The sequence below is a fragment of the Euphorbia lathyris genome, chromosome 6 (genome assembly GCF_963576675.1).
Source record: "Euphorbia lathyris chromosome 6, ddEupLath1.1, whole genome shotgun sequence".
NCBI classification, from domain to species: domain Eukaryota; kingdom Viridiplantae; phylum Streptophyta; class Magnoliopsida; order Malpighiales; family Euphorbiaceae; genus Euphorbia; species Euphorbia lathyris.
In genome coordinates, this window is record NC_088915.1 from 76,233,771 (window position 1) to 76,254,184 (window position 20,414).

A 20,414-nucleotide genomic window follows, 5' to 3' on the forward strand; every position below is an offset into this window, starting at 1 on the left:
TGCCGACCTATCCTATGGTTGGTCTAAAATAATGTATGTCATCATATAATTGTCTTTTAGGCTTCATTTACCAAGATTATTAAAATAATAAGATTTATATGCAACATAATATGGTTATGGTACACCAACCATCTCCATTTCATAACTTCCTAAGATTTTCAGATTATGAATTTCTTATCTTCCCAAAATCATAAATATTAGGGAAAATTATAAAACCAGGTCAAATGGGAAGCCTATTTACATATTAAACTCATTTACTCAATCTATTACATATGTAGACTATTTTGTGTAACTTTCCCATAATACCCCCAATCTTTCATCTCTCTCTTCCTCTTCCTTACGGTTTCTTCTTCACTCAAAATGGCTTATCCTCCTTCCACAGAGATCTAACCTGCAAAATCCGCTGTTGTTTGAGGGCGTTCTCCAGCAACTTCTACTCCGGTGAGAGAAAAGGGAAGCGAACGGTGGTAGAGGAAAAACGAGAGGGCGATTTTAGGACGAACGACGGTGAGAGAAGGTGAACGACGGTACAAGAAGGTGAATAGTGAGAGCAAAGAAGAGGAAGAATGCGAACAGACGGTAGAAGAAGGTGAACAGTGAGAGAAAAGACGAGGAAGAAGGCGAACAACAGAGAAAATGGAAGAAAGAGGGCGATTTTAGAGCGAACAACAACCTCGTTCTGTGAGGCGGAAGATTGAAAAACGCAGATAAAATGCCTAATTCTATAAATCTCACTGAATTATTGTTGGTGTATTCATCTATGTTCTGATTGTTTTGTTAAATAATGTTAGAATCTGTTGTTATTTGTCATTTTTTGTTATATACCACTTAGCGAATTTTGTTAAAAACACATCCAGACTTCGCATATGCTAACTAAAATCATCAACTAAACCAAACATTCGTTTCGCAGGCTTCGCATATGCTAACTAAAATCATCAACTAAACCAAACAATCACTTCGCAGGCTTCGCATATGCTAACTAAAATCATAAACTAAACCAAACATTAGCTTCGCAGACTTCGCATATTTAGCTTCGCAGGGTTCGCATATGCTAACTAAAATCATCAACTAAACCAAATATTAGCTTCGCAGGCTTCGCATATTTAGCTTCGCATATGCTAACCTCTGCGAAGTCAGGCGGGAGGAAGACAACCGTGCGTAAATATTGAGGGTATTATGGGAAAGTCACACAAAATCAGTCTAGATATGTAGTAAGTTGAGTAAATGGGTTAAATATGTAAATGAGTTTCCCATTTGACCTAGTTTTGTAATTTTTCCTAAATATTAACTTATTTGAGGGTTATTTATTGGCTTAATGTATATTTACACATTTAAACTTTACAAGTATTACTTATTGGCATCCTGAACTTTTAAAATAACATATCACACACTTATAATTGGTTTTAATAATCTATCACATACATATAGTTTGTTTTAAAAACCTATTGCATGCTTATAGTTGCCCATTATGATCTCCTATATATAAAATTGCTGATCTGTCATTTTTAACTGATGAGGTGGATGTGCGTGCTATAGAAAAAAGAAAAGCATGTGAATTAGTTATGTACGCCAACTATATGTATGCGATAGTGTTTTAAAGCCAACCATAAATATGTAATAGGTTTTTAAAGCCAACTTTAAATGTGTAATAAGATATTTTAAAAGTTTAGAGTACCAATAGACAAAACATGCTAAGTTTAAGGATCTACATTAAGAGGGTGTTTGTTTTAGCGTTTCGCATGAGCGTTTAGCGGTTTTACACCAAACCGCTAATAATATAGTGTTTGGTTATGATTATAAAACCGTAGCGGTTAGCGATTTCGGAGCACGAAAAGCTCCAATTTGAAACGCTGTTTTTAGCTGTTTAGCTTTTGACAAAATTAACCAAATTTTTATTTCTATTTACTCCGAGTACTTGATAAAAAAATATCAATGATCACATATTGATAATAATCTAATATATAAAATCATTTTTTATTTATTTTCATCCCAACAAATTATACATTTATCTTTCATAAAATATACCATAAGATAAGATAAAATATACCATGGTTTTCGGTTTTCATAAAATATATCATGGTTTTATTAAATTTAAAAGCAATGTTTGGTTTTATTATGGTTGCATTGAAAAAAGATGAGATTTTTTTCCTAAATAGATCCATTATTTACATTTACCCCAACAATATTCTTTTTATCAATATTCGTATATTATTATTTTATATTGTTAATTAATAGGTATTTTCTTTTTTTCGTATATTAACAGCAACCGTTCTTTATAAATTTACGAAACACTAATTACCAAGTAGCTAACAGTAAACAGCTACTACTTAACTGCAAACAGCTTACTGCAACCGCTAACTATAACAGTTAACAGCAACAGCTGAACCAAACAAGTCCTAAGTCTTATTTATTCCAAATAAAAAAAGGGTTAATTACAAAAATAGGTCAAATGGGAAGCCCATTTACATATTTAACTCATTTACTCAACTTACTACATATCTAGACTGATTTTGTATGACTTTCCCATAATACCCTCAATATTTACGCACGGATGTCTTCCTCCCGTCTGACTTTTCAGAGGTAGCATATGCAAACCTTGCGAAGCTAAATATGCGAAGCCTGTGAAGCCTGCGAAGCTAATGTTTGGTTTAGTTGATGATTTTAATTAGCATATGCGAACCCTGCGAAGCTAAATATGCGAAGCCTGCGAAGCGAATGTTTGGTTTAGTTGATAATTTTAGTTAGCATATGCAAAGTCTGCGAAGCTAATGTTTGGTTTAGTTGATGATTTTAGTTAGCATATGCTGTCACATCCGACCCTAAACGACATCAAACGGCATCAGGTGTGAAATAGAAAGATAATAATCAATACTTAGGAGTCTCCAATTTATCCCAATATCATAATATCATATATATTACAATTGAAATACCAAAGTTCTAACCATAATTCTAACAATAAGCAACAACTTCTGATTCTCGCCTAATTGGTCGGTAACCTTCTCTCTATCTTGTACTTTCTCACCTAAAACATTAAAACATTTAAAAAAAACGTGAGACAAAAATCTCAGTAAGAAACTATCAGCTATGAAAACCAGCTTTACTTAACTTAGCTACATATATATCTTTAGAAATGGGTTTAATCAAAACCTTATAAAATATACTCAAAACCAAAGTTCATAATATAGTCAAAGTAGTAAACCAAAACCAAAAATATATAATCTTGTATCGATTTTTGAGTTCAAAACCTTATAAAATATTATAATCAGATAAACGTTTTATCAAACCAAATCGTAATCAATCAAACGTAAAACCTTATATCAAAATCAATAACCGAAAATGTACTCCAAATGAACTTAAAACATTGTATCCATCCTCGAGTTTCTCCCCTTAAGTATCAATCCATAACCACATATATAATCGAGACGTCTCTTAACATTACCTATCCCATATGGTCTTACCCAACACTTCTTTGCCATACCCAATAGGTCTTCACACTGTGTACACAGGCCATGTCCCTCACTGAACATGGTCTTCAAATATGGAACCACCGATCCGGATAGCTCTCGATGGATATAAAATCATAAAATCATAAAAATCATATTTGGACTTCAATCCAAAATAATAATAATAACCGTAACAGATTTCTCAATCCAAACACAATTCATAAGAAATCATCAAATTCATTTTATTCAATTGAAACCAAAAACATATATGTATATATGTAAATCAACCAAATGAACCCTTAAATCAACATAATCAAGTAAAATCTGAAATTCACATAGAAGCATAATCAATAGTTTTATTTGAACCGTAATTTCACAATAAAAAGCAAAATCATTAATATCCGTATAAACCCTGAAATATGAATTTCTGAAAATTCTTTGATTATATATATATTGATATACATAAAACTCAAAGTATAGTTGATAGATACTTACCTTGGCTACTAATTGAAAACCACACACCCGTTCAATTCGCCTCTAAACTCTGTATAAGCCATTTCCCTCCAAACGTTGCCGAAACTCAAAAACTCTTCGACTAGGACTTAGATCTATGTATAAAGATATTATGGTTTCAATTCTAAGTGATTCGGACGGTCGAATATCCGTAAATCAAAGAAACGGTGAATAAACGGTTCAAAGAAAATTGATGAATTTAAAATGAATTTAAAAAAAAGAAATAATGGATAAGTTCTGCCTCTTCGGCACATTTCAATTTATATATACCAAATCTGGCAAATATCCAATTTGGTCCTCCATCTTTATATAATCTTTTAATTATACATAAAACTATCAAATTATTCTCAAACTTTTTCTAAAACACAAAATAAAAATCACCCACCTAATAATTATCATATATACTAATATAAAAATATAAATTCTAAAAATTTAGTCACGGATGTGACAATTCTCCCCACCTTAAGAAATTTCGTCCTCGAAATTCACGTTCTCTAATCTAAATTTTCTTCCTTAAATAATCTCCAAGATCACAAAATTATTTCACATTATCAAAATTCTCATAATCATCATAAGACCACAAATTCTAATGTTTCCCTCCATTAACTTCATCATTTATCCATATCAATATAACGTAACTCTAAACTTCAACTTAGTTACTTCCATCAACATAATCCACAATAAAATTTCAAATATCATATATTCAACTTTATATAATATGATATACTTTATATTCGTATCTTCCTAACATACACCAAATCTCATTTTAATAGATGTAGATCACAATTGATTTCACATATCTCCAAGTTCTATAGACTTCAAAAATATCACTTTTGAACCGCTAATATGTGTAATATTATATTTTTCTTAAAGTTCAAATAATTCGAATAATGATCTGCCTCCATATATAATCTTATTTCATCATAATAACAATACTTGTATCTATAATTTTTCACTCCAATCATAATTCGTATCATTAACTTCAATCGTCATCATCATCATCACTTATAAGAGTCATTTCAGAAACATCAACATCATTATCACTCTTATCATTCTCCATTTAACTCCTCAAAATCAATTAAGCTAACATGCTATTTTTTTTAATCACCACTATATATACCATTTATCAATCTAAACAAACTTCAATCTTTCCTCCAAACCATATAACCAAGAAAGATAGAGTACCTAAATTACAATAATCAATGTTTTTTTTTCTTAACTCAATAAATCTATAAAACTCAATAAATCTATAACATCATTCGATTTTCTTATTTGACCTATAAACACTCAATTTGATCCTTAGATAAACTTAAACCATAATCACACAAATTTCAACTAAAAATAACTTCTATTAACAATATATGTACTACCAATTATCAACTTCTATATCCTCCTATAACATATTTATCTCTTAATTTCCTACATCAAACTGTGCTTAAGATCTGAAAAATTTGTCCTCAAAATTCATATCTTAATTATTTCCTCAAAGTCATATATCATCAAATCATGAACTCTACTATATTCTAATTGAAATCTCCACATTTTCGCTTTCTTAATCACATATATATTAACTTCAAAACCTATCATATCATTTCAAAGTCTACTAACCTTACTTCACATCTGAGGTACGTATATTTTCAGCTACCTATTAAACTCTCAAATATCAATTCCAAGTCATACTAAGGAGAAAAATCAAACAAAAACCAAATTCTGGTTTAAAGCTAAAATGACCAACATATGTCATTTACAGCATAATTTTTTTCATACGGAGTCCGATTAAGGCGATTCAAAAACCTTTGGAAACGTAAGATAATAATAAAGAACTTTCATTTAGGACTCCATGTCAGCTTCGGCCTATATCTGGTTTAAAAATGCATCACAAGATTCAGGTACGAATCTGATTTTCCAGTAGCACTTATATAGACAGTTCTCTATATCTCTAGCTCAAAGTGATGGCTTACTCATAACCCATATCACCAAAATTTCATACACCTAGATATTGTTAACCATCAAATCTTATTTTTACACCTCATTAGCTAGTTACTCAATCCTTGAAAAATTCCAAATTATTTTTTAGCTATCACCAAATATCAATATTCCTTAATTACTATCGATTATTTCTTAGCTATCATCAAATATCGATATTCCTCAATTACTATCAACCTTAGGTCCGAAGAATTTAACTACTATGTCCGAGGAAGATAACCTAGAGCTCTGATACCAAACTGTCACATCCGACCCTAAACGACATCAATCGGCATCGGGTGTGAAATAGAAAGATAATAATCAATACTTAGGAGTCTTCAATTTATCCCAATATCATAATATCATATATATTACAATTGAAATACCAAAGTTCTAACCATAATTCTAACAATAAGCAACAACTTCTGATTCTCGCCTAATTGGTCGGTAACCTTCTCTCTATCTTGTACTTTCTCACCTAAAACATTAAAACATTTAAAAAAAACGTGAGACAAAAATCTCAGTAAGAAACTATCAGCTATGAAAACCAGCTTTACTTAACTTAGCTACATATATATCTTTAGAAATGGGTTTAATCAAAACCTTATAAAATATACTCAAAACCAAAGTTCATAATATAGTCAAAGTAGTAAACCAAAACCAAAAATATATAATCTTGTATCGATTTTTGAGTTCAAAACCTTATAAAATATTATAATCAGATAAACGTTTTATCAAACCAAATCGTAATCAATCAAACGTAAAACCTTATATCAAAATCAATAACCGAAAATGTACTCCAAATGAACTTAAAACATTGTATCCATCCTCGAGTTTCTCCCCTTAAGTATCAATCCATAACCACATATATAATCGAGATGTCTCTTAACATTGCCTATCCCATATGGTCTTACCCAACACTTCTTTGTCATACCCAATAGGTCTTCACACTGTGTACACAGGCCATGTCCCTCACTGAACATGGTCTTCAAATATGGAACCACCGATCCGGATAGCTCTCGATGGATATAAAATCATAAAATCATAAAAATCATATTTGGACTTCAATCCAAAATAATAATAATAACCGTAACAGATTTCTCAATCCAAACACAATTCATAAGAAATCATCAAATTCATTTTATTCAATTGAAACCAAAAACATATATGTATATATGTAAATCAACCAAATGAAGCCTTAAATCAACATAATCAAGTAAAATCTGAAATTCGCATAGAAGCATAATCAATTATTTTTATTTGAACCGTAATTTCACAATAAAAAGCAAAATCATTAATATCCGTATAAACCCTGAAATATGAATTTCTGAAAATTCTTTGATTATATATATATTGATATACATAAAACTCAAAGTATAGTTGATAGATACTTACCTTGGCTACTAATTGAAAACCACACACCCGTTCAATTCGCCTCTAAACTCTGTATAAGCCATTTCCCTCCAAACGTTGCCGAAACTCAAAAACTCTTCGACTAGGACTTAGATCTATGTATAAAGATACTATGGTTTCAATTCCGAGTGATTCGGACGATCAAATATCCGTAAATCAAAGAAACGGTAAAGAAACGGTTCAAAGAAAATTGATGAATTTAAAATGAATTTAAAAGAAAAAGAAATAATGGATAAGTTCTGCCTCTTCGGCGCATTTCAATTTATATATATCAAATCTGGCAAATATCCAATTTGGTCCTCCATCTTTATATAATCTTTTAATTACACATAAAACCATCAAATTATTCTCAAACTTTTCCTAAAACACCAAATAAAAATCACCCACCTAATAATTATCATATATACTAATATAAAAATATAAATTCTAGAAATTTAGTCACGGATGTGACATATACGAAGTCTGGTTGTGTTTTTAACAAAATTTGCTAAGTGGTATATAACAAAAAATGGCAAACAACAACGGATTCTAACATTATTTAACAAAACAAACCAGAACATAGATGAATACACCAACAATAATTCAGTGAGATTTATAGAATTAGGCATTTTCTCTATGTTTCCCAATCCTCCGTCTCACGAAACGAGGTTGTCATTCGCTCTAAAATCGCCATTTTTCTTCCCTTTTCTCTGTTGTTCGCCTTCTTCCTCATCTTTTCTCTCACTGTTCACCTTCTTCTACCGTCTGTTCGCATTCTTCCTCTTCTTTGCTCTCATTGTTCACCTTCTTCTACCGTCGTTCACCTTCTCTCACCGTCGTTCGCCCTAAAATTGCCCTCTCGTTTTTCCTCTACTGCCGTTCGCTTCCATTTTCTCTCACCGGAGTAGGAGTTGCTGGAGAACGCCATCAAACAACAACGGATTTTGCAGGTTAGATCTCTGTGGAAGGAGGAAGAGCCATTTTGAGTGAAGAGGAAACTGTAAGAAAGAGGAAGAGGAAGATGAAAGATTAAGGGTACTATGGAAAAATTACACAAAACAGTCTAAATATATAGTAGATTGAGTAAATGAGTTAAATATATAAATGAGCTTCCCATTTCACCTGTAATTTTTCAAAAAAAAAAAAAAAAAGGGATTAGCCTAATATTTTAGGGGATATATTATATTGGCCTAAACCATATGCAGCCTCCTGAACTTGTCAAGTGTGGTCATTTTGCCCCCCTGAACTTACGGGACGACTTATTTGCCCCCTCAACTATTTAAAAGTGGTATTAGCAACCCCCTATTTTCATTATAACGGAAACAAAATGAAATTCCAATATTAGTGCAAGTGTTCATGGAAGTATTGAAACCATCCTACATATATATAACCTCATTTGCAGCTTGTTTTAGTAGTGCATAACCATATATGCAATTTTTACAAGAGAACTTGTGTATTGTCTATACTAACCTCATTTGCAACTTATTTTAGTAGTGCACAACCATTTTTATTATGACATTGGTGCTTACAATAACTCCGCCTGTGAGGGTCACTTGGTGGCCTTTACAGCCGGTCCCAAGCCCGGACAAAGGAGGAGGGTTGCGGTAGGTTTGTGGCGGCCAGCGTAAAACTTAGCCACATCTTATGACATGAACCATAATATAAATACCGTTGGGGCGTTCCCTACTCAGCGACGCGCTGCACTTCCTAGACCCGGGTGTAGTGATAAATGTGCAAGGGTTGCTAGGTCGTCGCCCCGAAGCGGCGCGCCACCCCAGGACCCGGGGGTGGTGTCAAATATGCAAGGGTTGCGGGTAAATAAGCTAGTCCACGGTAATGGTAGGGGTAAGGGTAGTAGGTTACGCTTTGGGACATGGAACATAGGTTCTTTGACAGGAAGATTAGCTGAAATTGTAGATGTTATGAAGAGGAGGAGAATAAATATATTATGCCTACAAGAAACCAAGTGGGTTGGAGCCAAGGCTAGAGAGATAGCTCATTGGGGTTATAAGCTTTGGTACTCAGGAAAGGATAAGGGTAGAAATGGAGTAGGTATTCTTATTGATAGGGAGTATATTGATGAGGTAGTAGCGGTGTCTAGGAAGAGCGATAGAATTATGAGTGTTAAGCTAGTGATAGGGGATGAGGTTGTGAATGTCATTAGTGCATATGCGCCACAAATAGGATTAGATGTGTCTATAAGACAAGCTTTTTGGGATGACTTAGAGGAAGTGGTGCAACAGGTTCCTAGGGATGAAAAAATGGTACTAGGGGGTGATCTCAATGGACACGTGGGTTCTAGGCGAGATGGGTTTGAGAGTGTTCATGGAGGGTATGGTTTTGGAGATAAGAATGAAGCAGGAAATGATATTTTGGAATTCGCATCAGCCTATGACTTGAGTATCATGAACACATGGTTTATGAAGAGAACATCCCACTTAGTGACTTATCGGAGTGGCGGTAATGCGAGCCAAATTGACTTCTTCTTAGTAAGGAGTGCTTGGAGAAAGAGTTATATTGATTGTAAGGTGATCCCTGGTGAGAGTACGACAACCCAACATAGAGTAGTGGTGCTAGATTTTCGAAGTAGGAAATGTATAAGAAAACAAACACCTCAAGTAGAGACTAAGATTAAGTGGTGGAAATTGCAAGGGGAGAATCAACAAAAATTTGTGGATGAGATGACCAAAAAAGATATTTGGACTTGCAATATGGATTCAGATATAGATTCGATATGGAATAAGATGGAGCATAGTATAAGGGAAGTAGCGAAGGAAGTTCTAGGGGAATCTAAAGGTAGCATGCCACCGGGTAAGGACACATCTTGGTGGACAGAAGAAGTACGACAAGCAGTAAAGAGTAAGAGAGAATCCTATAAACTATTGGGGAAATGTAGGAGTGACGAGAACTACGAAAAATACAAAGAGGCTAAAAGGGAAGTAAAGAAGGTCATACGAGATGCTAGAGCAAAGGTGAATCGGGATCTGTATACAAGATTGGATACGAAAGAAGGGGAAAGAGACATATATAGAATTGCTCGGATGAGAGATAGGAAGACGCGAGATCTCGGAAAAGTTAAATGTGTGAAGGATGTGGACCAGAAAGTCCTAGTTGGAGATAAGGATATCAAGGAACGATGGAGGTCCTATTTTGATGACTTATTTAATGGAGATCGCCAACAAGATGTTGGAGATATAAGTATCCATCACGATATGATAAATCATGAATGCCTGCGGAGAATTCAAAAGGGTGAAGTCAAAATGGCATTAAGTAAGATGAAGTTGAAGAAAGCAGTAGGACCTGATGGCATCCCTATTGAGATTTGGAGATGTTTGGGAGAAAGAGGAATCGAATGGTTGACGACGTTCTTCAACAAAATTTGGAGAAACAATAAGATGCCATCAGAATGGAGGAAAAGTATCTTAATCCCTTTGTATAAGAACAAAGGCGATGTCCAAGATTGTGCCAACTATCGGGGAATCAAATTAATGAGTCACACTATGAAACTTTGGGAGCGAGTGATTGAACAAAGGCTAAGGAGGACGGTGAAGATCTCGGAAAACCAGTTTGGCTTTATGCCGGGAAGATCAACTATGGAAGCCATCCATCTAATGAGACAATTAATGGAGCACTATCGAAATAAGAAGAAAGACTTGCATATGGTTTTCATTGACTTGGAGAAAGCATATGATAAGGTACCAAGGGAAGTACTTTGGTGGGCCTTGATAAGGAAAGGCATTTCGCGGAAATATATTGACATCATAAAGGACATGTATGAGGGAGTATGCACGAGTGTACGTACTAGTGTTGGGAAAACTGAAGAGTTTCCTATTACGATTGGAGTGCATCAAGGTTCCGCACTAAGCCCATTTCTTTTTGCCATCGTTATGGATGAACTAACAAGTTCACTTCAAGATGGTATACCATGGTGCATGCTGTTTGCAGATGATATTGTGTTGGTTGATGAGACGAAAGAAGGAGTGGAGATGAAGTTGGAACTATGGAGGCAAACTCTAGAATCTAGAGGTTTTAAGTTGAGTCGAAGTAAGACAGAATATTTGGAGTGTAAGTTTAGCGGCCGTAGGAGTAGGGAGGCAGGGACAATCACCCTAGATGGGAGAGTTGTTCAGGCCTCGGATTGCTTCCGGTATTTAGGATCTATTATCCAAACGGATGGAGAAGTAGATGGAGATGTTGCCCATAGGATTAAAGCTGGTTGGTCGAAGTGGAAGAGTGCTACGGGTTTCCTTTGTGATCCCGGCATGCCTAATAGATTGAAGGGAAAATTCTACCGGACGACAATTAGACCAGCATTGTTATATGGTACGGAGTGTTGGGCAGTGAAACACTGCCACATCCATAAGATGTCGGTGGCGGAGATGCGTATGTTGAGATGGATGTGTGGTCACACGAGAAAGGACCGGGTGCGTAATGAAATAATTAGGACAAAAGTAGGGGTTACATCTATTGAGAATAAAATGAGAGAAAACCGACTAAGGTGGTTTGGCCATGTGAGACGTAGAGCGCTTGATGCGCCGGTTAGGAGAACCGAAGAGTGGCAAAGGGATGTAGTGGTGAGGGGTAGGGGAAGACCTAAGCAAACTTGGAGGAGGGTGATCGAGAGTGATATGAGTTTATTGGGAATTGAGGAAAATATGGTAGTGGATAGGACGGAGTGGAGGGAGCGAATCTGTGTCGCTGACACGACTTGATTTTCACGGTTTTATATGATGGTTCATGTTAGCCGACCCCAAATCATTTCGGGACTAAGGCTTTGTTGTTGTTGTTGTTGTATTGGTGCTTACAATGAGAAATGTCATAATTGTTTCCGTTATAATGAAAATAGGGGTTGCTAATACCACTTTTAAATTGTTGAAGGGGTAAATGAGTCGTCCCGTAAGTTCAGGGGGTAAAATGACTAAAAGTGACAAGTTCAGGGGACTGCGTATGGTTTAGGCCTGTTATATTAGAAAAAAATAAGAAATAAAAAATGAAAAGAGTAAACAACCGTTCAACCAACCCAAGAGAGGAACCGCGCCGCCAAAGCTCGCCGACGTATGACAAGAAAAGGCATAGAAAGTGCCACAATTTGAATGCACGCACGCTGCTCTCCCAACCCAATCAAAACCCATTTTCTCCCTTCCCTTTCACCATATCAAAAGTCAAGCATTTCCATAGAGAACTAAAAAAAAAAAAGATACCCACTTTGCCTTTTCTTCCTCCTATAGCTTTTCTTTTCTTGGAGGGTCTCTTCTCTTTGATTCCAACCCCAAATCCAAGATTTAAATTAATAAAGTTCGAGTCTTGATACTCTGCAAAACATGAACCAGAAGGCCAATGTTTCCAAGGAGCTTAATGCTAAGCATAGAAAGGTCCCTCTTTTTATCATCTTTTTTTTCTCTTTTGTTAAATTGGTGTGGTTTTTCAACTTATGAACTTGTGGATTACTGATTTGATTACCTCTTGTGTCTGGACTTTATTTCAATTCTGGGTATTATATATAGTCATGTTGAATGAATTGCAAATTGAGGATAATTACTGTCTAATTGCCATTTTTAGCACCACTTCTTGAAATTTGTCTATTCACCCACTTTTCTATAACTTGGCTCCTTGAAATCATGATGAGCTTTTAAAATTTCTTTCTTTTTTATGTTTAATCGATGCTAATGGTATGCTGTTAATTTTCCTTGGAGAATACATTTTGGAGAAAGAAAACAAAAATTAGGAAAACAGAGGTACGGATTGACTACAGCTTTTCGAGTTTTTGGGCTCCTGAATATGAAGAATACCTCGCAATATTCATGAAATTTGACATAAGCTAACATAAAAGTTTACATAACCATTGATCAATGTATATCTGTTGAACATAGAGGTGAGTACGGTTCGGTACAATTGAGGGATTTGAAAAATCTCCATCCGGTTGTAGAAATCTCCAACATATTTATTCATTAATATTAGGAATTTGAAAATCTCCAGAATTATACCTAATTAAGTCAACGGTACAATTCAGTTCGGTCCTATAGAAAAAGTCAACAGTTCAATCCAATTCTGGAGCTTTTTTTCGGATATTCGGTCTGGTTGTCCACGCTCAGTCCTAACACGTGAATTTTACGGGTAAATTACACATACTTTAATCTTCAACTTTTGTGTTACTAATATGATGGTCTCGGAAGAAAGGAGTGTGATTTACTTGCAATTCACATGGTCAACTGATATTTTTACACCGGTCAACAGTTATTTAGACTTTTATGTTAGTATATTGCCAGAGTTCGGTGACTTTTATATCCTGTTTTGAAGTACAAGGGTCATTATATTAGTAGTGCCAAAGTTGAGGGGCTATGAGTGTAATTTACCAGTAAATTCACTAGATAGATCATAGATGAACCATATTAGAGAGGTGGCCAAACATGGCATGAACTTGATATGTCACCTCAAAGTTGAGGGGCTATGAGTGTAATTTACCAGTATATATACTTGACTTGATGAATGATCATATCTATAGCTACCTTTTTTTTTGTTTGAGGTAAAGAAACTTGTTTTTGAGTTCATTCTCTAGCTCTGAAGGGGTTTTACTCTTAGGATGCACCGACACGGGTACTTGTGCGTGTGGATGCGGGTGTAGGAAACAGTATTTTTAAGAAATATGAGACACAGGTACGGCGGGGACACGCCAAACTTATATATCTATATCATAAATAACATTTTTTATTCATTATAAACCATAAATAACACCCATAATAAGTCATTAATTAATCAAAAAGAAACATTTAATTTTAAATAACCAAAAAATGGGCGGCTGCTATATTCTTTTCATTAGATTTTGATTGTTTATTTATTTATTAGTTTTTTTTTTCTTTCTATTATCTCAACCCCTAGAGGGCGAGCCTTGGCGCAACGGTAAACATTGTTTTCGTGTGACTGAGAGGTCATAGGTCCGAGTCTTAGGAACAGCCTCTTGCCAAAAAATTGGCAGGGGAAGGCTTGCCCCACTACGCCCTTGTGGTGGGACACCTCCCCAGACCCTCGCTTAAGCGGGGACGCGTAGTGCACCGGGCCGGTTTTTTTTATCTCAACCCTTCTTTTTTGTAAAATTATTAAAAAAGACCCTATATTCTATTTAAGCAACTTAGAATACCCTATATTATTAAAAGCCATTGGAAAGTTGCAGATTCAGTCTGATTGTTTGGTAGCTGTTCAAGCTATTAATCATCATGCGTATGATCTTTCTTATCGTTCGAACTTGATTGTTGATTGTATTCATTTGTTACATGAGTTAGCTGATTGTTCTATTTCATTTGTAAACCGCTCAGCGAATACGGCTGCCCATGCACTTGCTAAAGCAGTCATATCTGTGTGTGTGGGGAGAGTGGCAATCGCCGCCTCCGTTCCTTATCGATGTTCTTAATAAAGTCTTTTATTTCAAAAAAAAAAAAAAGAATCCATGTCCCCGAAAGTGTCCCAAAAGTGTCTCCATCAAAAAAGAAAAGAAGAAGAGGGGGTACTTATTTTGGAGTGTCGTGTGCGTGTCCCCGAATGTCCCCGGAGTGTCGGAGTATCCGACACTCATACGCTAACCTCTTAGAAGTGTCGGTACTTCCTAGAATTACTCCAAGCTCCAAATTGTTTATAACTTAAGTACATGATATAGATGTAGTTTTCTCTGATGATTTCTGTTACATATTGAAGTCTGGAAAATGTCATCATAATAATAACCCTTCTGGAAATTTTCTGTTTTTAGATCTTGGAAGGTCTCTTTAAGTTACCGGAGAATCGGGAGTGCGCAGACTGCAAAACCAAGTAAGTATCTAAACACTAATTACCATTTTTGTCTAATGAAACAACATTATATGGTATGAACACGAAAATCGGAGAGCGAAAGTCTTCGGATTTTAATGATTAGTTGTAATTTGTGGTGTTTGCTCAACAGAGGTCCAAGATGGGCTAGTGTAAATCTGGGAATCTTCATTTGTATGCAATGTTCAGGGATACATAGAAGTCTTGGAGTACATATATCAAAGGTGGATCATTTCTTTCCCTTTTGAAATATTTGCGTTTTTCGGATTCAGGCCGACCCTTTAACGGGAAACGCGTATGGTTTCTTACATAACATTGTATTCTATTGTGTGATTATTATATCTCAGGTAAGATCTGTCACTTTAGATACATGGCTTCCAGAACAAATTGCATTTATCCAATGTGAGCACTAGTTCTAATACGAATTTCCCCCGTTTTCCGAAGATTAATCGAGCCTAATTTGATCTTTTGTTTGTTCCTGACAGCTATGGGGAATGAGAAATCAAATGAGTACTGGGAAGCAGAGTTGCCTCCTAATTATGATAGAGTTGGAGTCGAGAATTTTATTCGTGCAAAGTAAGAAAAATCGCTTGTTTTGCCTGCTTTTCTCTATGATGTTGTCGCTGTTGTTGTTAGTTGTTACGGGTAGATGCTAACATTATGTGTTGTTAGGTATGAAGACAAGAGATGGGTACGTAGAGATGGTAAAGGAAAATCACCTTCGAGAGTGATTGAGCAGAAGGCTTCACTTTATACTAGAGGACTAAATGTTAGGCAAACGAATAGCGTGGTTCGTGTTCCCGAGGAGAGAAAAGTGACGTCTCTGCGTGTAATAAATGGCAGCAAACCTGGGCTGAGACAAGGAAATTATGCAGATCACGATTTGGAGGAGCAGAAAGTCACGAAAGACAGCAAACTTGCTTCTGAGAGTCGCAATCCAGCATCCGCTAAAGCATCTCCACAGGTGGATATACTTCTCTTTCTGCTCTTGTTGTAGTTGACAATTGTTGTGCGGAATTAATGAAAGATAAATAAACAAGCAATCGAAAAACACAGATTTACGTGGTTCACCAACGTTGTGTTGGCTAGTCCACGGGCAGAAGGAGAATAGTATTATTAGAAGGCGAAAAACAGATTACAAATTAGGTTTACATAATGGAGTATTTATGATACCCAATTTAACCTAATCCAACTTGGAACCCACGAACCCATGATGTCCCCACGATTCCGAATCCAAGTAGAAATTCGAAACACAATACTACTCCGAATAGAAAACAAGATATACTGATTCAGCGAGACCTCGTTGCTTCCTTCGTAGTGTGTTATACTGATTCAAGGCATTACGACAACAATAAATATCTACATTCGGTGTCCTTCATTTCGTTTGATCTATAACACCTATTTTTATTCATGAATGATGCGAAAAATGTCATGTAGGATTATGAGAAACTCGTTTAACTTGCGTAGGCATTAGTATGCACATGTTTAAATGCTTACTGTCAATGCATCAGTGAAAAATGATGCAATCTATCAAATTTTTAATCACATTCAGGCTGTATAAACAGGTCAGACATGATACAAAACAGCAAGAACCTACGAGGATTTCGGTCTCAAAAACCGAACTGGTAAAGAAAGAAGAGAAAACAACAGCAATCGCCGCACCAGCAAAAGTAGACTACGCGACTGAACTGTTCAACTTGCTTTGTACAGATGATTCTAGTGTCAACTTCCAATGTGAGTTTTACCTTTTCTGTTTTCTAATTCATCAGTAGCTTTACCATTGATCAATGTTGAGCCTCCTCGTCAACTCGCAGCTAAGACAACAGAATCAACATCGGGGAGAAGTGACGCATCAAAAGATCAAGCACCGGTTGCAAAGAATTATATCATGAATCTCTTTGACAAGGTATGAGTTTTTAACATTCTGGTTGCAGCAGAACTTAGTTCCTTTCATAGTTCATAGATTACATATTTTCTTAGAATACATGAATTCACAGTTGAAAGAAATTGATTTTTATTGTCAATCTGGTGCAGTCAAGCATGGCATCTCCATTTCCGGAGCATCAACAACGGGTTATTCCTCAGAACGTACATAAATTCAGTCACGTAGCCAATCCGAATTGGGGAAGTAATGGCCATCAAGTTCCTTATCAACAAATGAATGCAGTTGGGAGCTCAGTCAATATTCCAGTCCCAAGGTAAGCACACTAGAGAGTTCACAATTGTCATCTGGCAAAAGCCATGTCTTCCAAGACTCGTTGATAGGGGGTGTTTTCGGTGCTCTCCGGTGTTCTATGATTGCTCAATTGATATTTCTTGGGTGCTTTTGTAGAAAAAAACTTAAATCTCCGTATACAATTTCCATGGAGTTTCCAGCATCCAATGAGTGCTCAAGCACCCCTTTGTCCCCTTTTGGATCCGTCCTTGTGTGCGTACACTCACTAATGGATCTAGGGGGCCATGGGGCTTGAGCATCCACTGTTCGCTCGAAACGGAGAACTCCATTTTGTACGAAACTCTGTTAAACTTTGTGAGTGTATGAAAATTCATACAAAAAATATGGATTACACTCGTAGTCCATCAACTTAGGTCTTACTTCCTCTATGACTCGTTACCTCCAAAACTAGACATAAAATTCCATAAACTTTGACTTTTGCTAACATAAAAGACCCTTATAAAAGTAATCGACCTCAAGATGATCGTTGATAACCTCAAAATGGAAAAGTCTAAGAATTAAAGTTGTTTAGTACCACATTTCCTATAAAACCATTGTTTTCGATTTTCCTATAAAACCATTGTTTTCGTTTTTCCTATAAAACCATTGTTTTCGATTTTCCTAATAACCATTTTTTTTGTCTACTAACTAAACAACACCTAATCGACCATAAAATTAAAAAGTTCAAGAATTAAAGTTTCTTAGAATATTATTTTCATGGGTAAATTACATACATGGTGTGAGTAAATTACACCAATGGTACTTGAACTTTACCCTAATTCACACTTTGATACCTAGATTACATTTTGTCTCAAAAATATACCCGAAGTAATGATGACCGGACAATTAAGTATATTTTACCAGTTAATGGTCGGTCAATGCGATTTTGATGAGTAAATTACACTGATGGTACCTGAACTTTACCCGAATTCACATTTTGGTACCTAGATTTCATTTTGTCCAAAAAACACACTTCAAGTAAACATGGCTCAATATTTTAGTATATTTGACCGATCAGTGATTGATCAACCCGAGTTTGACCATTTTAAATTAAAAATTGAGATCAATCATACACTCAATTAACATAAAATTTTATAATACTGTCATTTAACTCATAAATGACAATATTATAATTTTATGTTAATTGAGTGTATGGTGAGTCCCAATGTTTACCCGATCACTAACCGATTAAATGAACTAAACCTTTCAGTCACCTTTGCTTGTGTTATGTTTTTAGAATAAAATAAAATTCAGGTACCGAAGTGTGAATTATGGTAAAGTTCGGGTACCATTAATGTAATTAACTCATGAAACTCGCGTTGACCGGTCATAACCGGAAAAAAAAACTAAATTGTCCGGTCATCGTTACTTCAGGTATATTTTTGGGACAAAATGTAATCTAGGTACCAAAGTGTAAACTGTGTAAAGTTCAGGTACCATTGGTGTAGTTTACCCTACATGGTGTACACAACACAACCTTCAATTTTGCATACAAAAGTGTACAATTTTTTGGTGACCTCCCACTAAAGTGTATAGTCAGTGGGAGGTCACCAAAAGGTTGTACACTTTTGTGTGCAAAATTGAAGGTTGTACACCAAAATGTAAAAATGGGTTAAGATTGTACACCACTTATGTAATTTACCATCATTTTCATCAACTCTACAATGGAGGGTTAAATGTTAAGAGTTTTATGTTAGTAAACCTCAAAGTTCAGGTCTTTTATATCTAGTTTTGAAGGTAAGGAATTATAAAGAAAGTAAGGCCTAAGTTGAGTAGAGTCATAATTTACCTCAAAAATGTCAAGTAAGAGCATCCACAGTGGTTGGTAACAACCATTATGACTTTAGAGGTAACAACCATTATGACTTTAGAGGGAGAAGAAATAAGATCTAGTAACAATCCACTAGAAGAGATAAGTTTTTTAAAATTTTATGGGGTAAAAAAATTATTAATTATAAATAGGTATCAAAACGGTAATTTACCGTGTACTAACATGTAATTTTGCACATCTAGCGATGTGCAAAAAGCAGCAAAAGATGGCGCCATACGCGCCATCTCTGGAGCGTGTATGCCACGCGCCAGAGATGGCACCTGTGGCGCCCTCCGTGGCTGTCAAATGCTTATAATTTGGATTTTAGGGATATAAAAATTGTTTGTTACTGTAACAAACAATATTTAATTAGGAACTCTCTAATAGTTGTTGTAACCACACATGGGATTATAACAAAAAAAATTCACCCCATTAGAGTTGGTCTAAGCATCCATAGATCACCGAACACCCTTTATCATCAGTGAATCCTATATCCGTCACTTATAGACTAGACTAGTAATGGTTAGATGTGCTGAGTTACAGTGTTGTTACATAAATTTGCAGTATGAATAGAGCAGTACAAGCAGCTCCAATAAATGGTGGAACTTCTGCTACACAACCTCAAGTATACTATGATCTCTCATATCTAACAGAAGGAATTTACAAAAAAGGGTAACCAAATTCAAGTATAGAGATAGATACATACATATCAACAAATTTGTATTTGATTTCATTATTCAATATAATAAAGTTGTGTTCATGTGTATTCAGATGTACATATTACGTTTCTCATTTATTTATTTATTTATTTTTGTTGCAATTGATACCCATTTTTTAATCTTTTGATGCAATACAACCAAATCTTTGAATTCTACAACTTCTTTCTTGTTAACAAAACGTATAAAGAGTTCATTAGTTATTGACGTATTTAACCGACCAGACCAAATGCAAGATTTGGAAAGTTTGATGTGAAAAGTTAAATAACGGTTAAATACTACTACTAGGGACAGAAAGACAAAAGAAGTCAACTGACTAATCTTTGGGCTCGTTTACAAAGGAAAATTACCAATGATTTAAAAACCGGACTGGACGTTGAACCGGATTGACAACTGGGTCAATTGGTTCAACTAGTTGACTCGGATTCGTTGAACCGGATGACATCATAAATAATATATATATACTAATTTCATTTAAATTATAAAATTTAGTAAGAGTTTAAAATTTTATTTTATGTATATTTAAAATTTAAATACTAAATTAACTTTGTTATACTGCAAAGATT

General features: G+C 35.2%; 1 protein-coding gene across 1 annotated transcript; it reads left to right on the forward strand.

Annotated features, from left to right (window-relative positions):
• Positions 1 to 12,436: 12,436 nt before the first annotated feature.
• LOC136233304 (ADP-ribosylation factor GTPase-activating protein AGD5-like) lies at positions 12,437 to 19,902 on the forward strand. Its single transcript, XM_066022926.1, has 10 exons — positions 12,437 to 12,685; positions 15,052 to 15,110; positions 15,241 to 15,331; positions 15,455 to 15,509; positions 15,593 to 15,683; positions 15,780 to 16,071; positions 16,673 to 16,841; positions 16,922 to 17,013; positions 17,142 to 17,305; positions 19,697 to 19,902. Exons 1-10 carry the CDS (start codon positions 12,635 to 12,637, stop codon positions 19,806 to 19,808), a joined length of 1,176 nt encoding a protein of 391 aa, XP_065878998.1. The 5' UTR covers positions 12,437 to 12,634; the 3' UTR covers positions 19,809 to 19,902.
• The last annotated feature ends 512 nt before the right edge of the window (positions 19,903 to 20,414 follow it).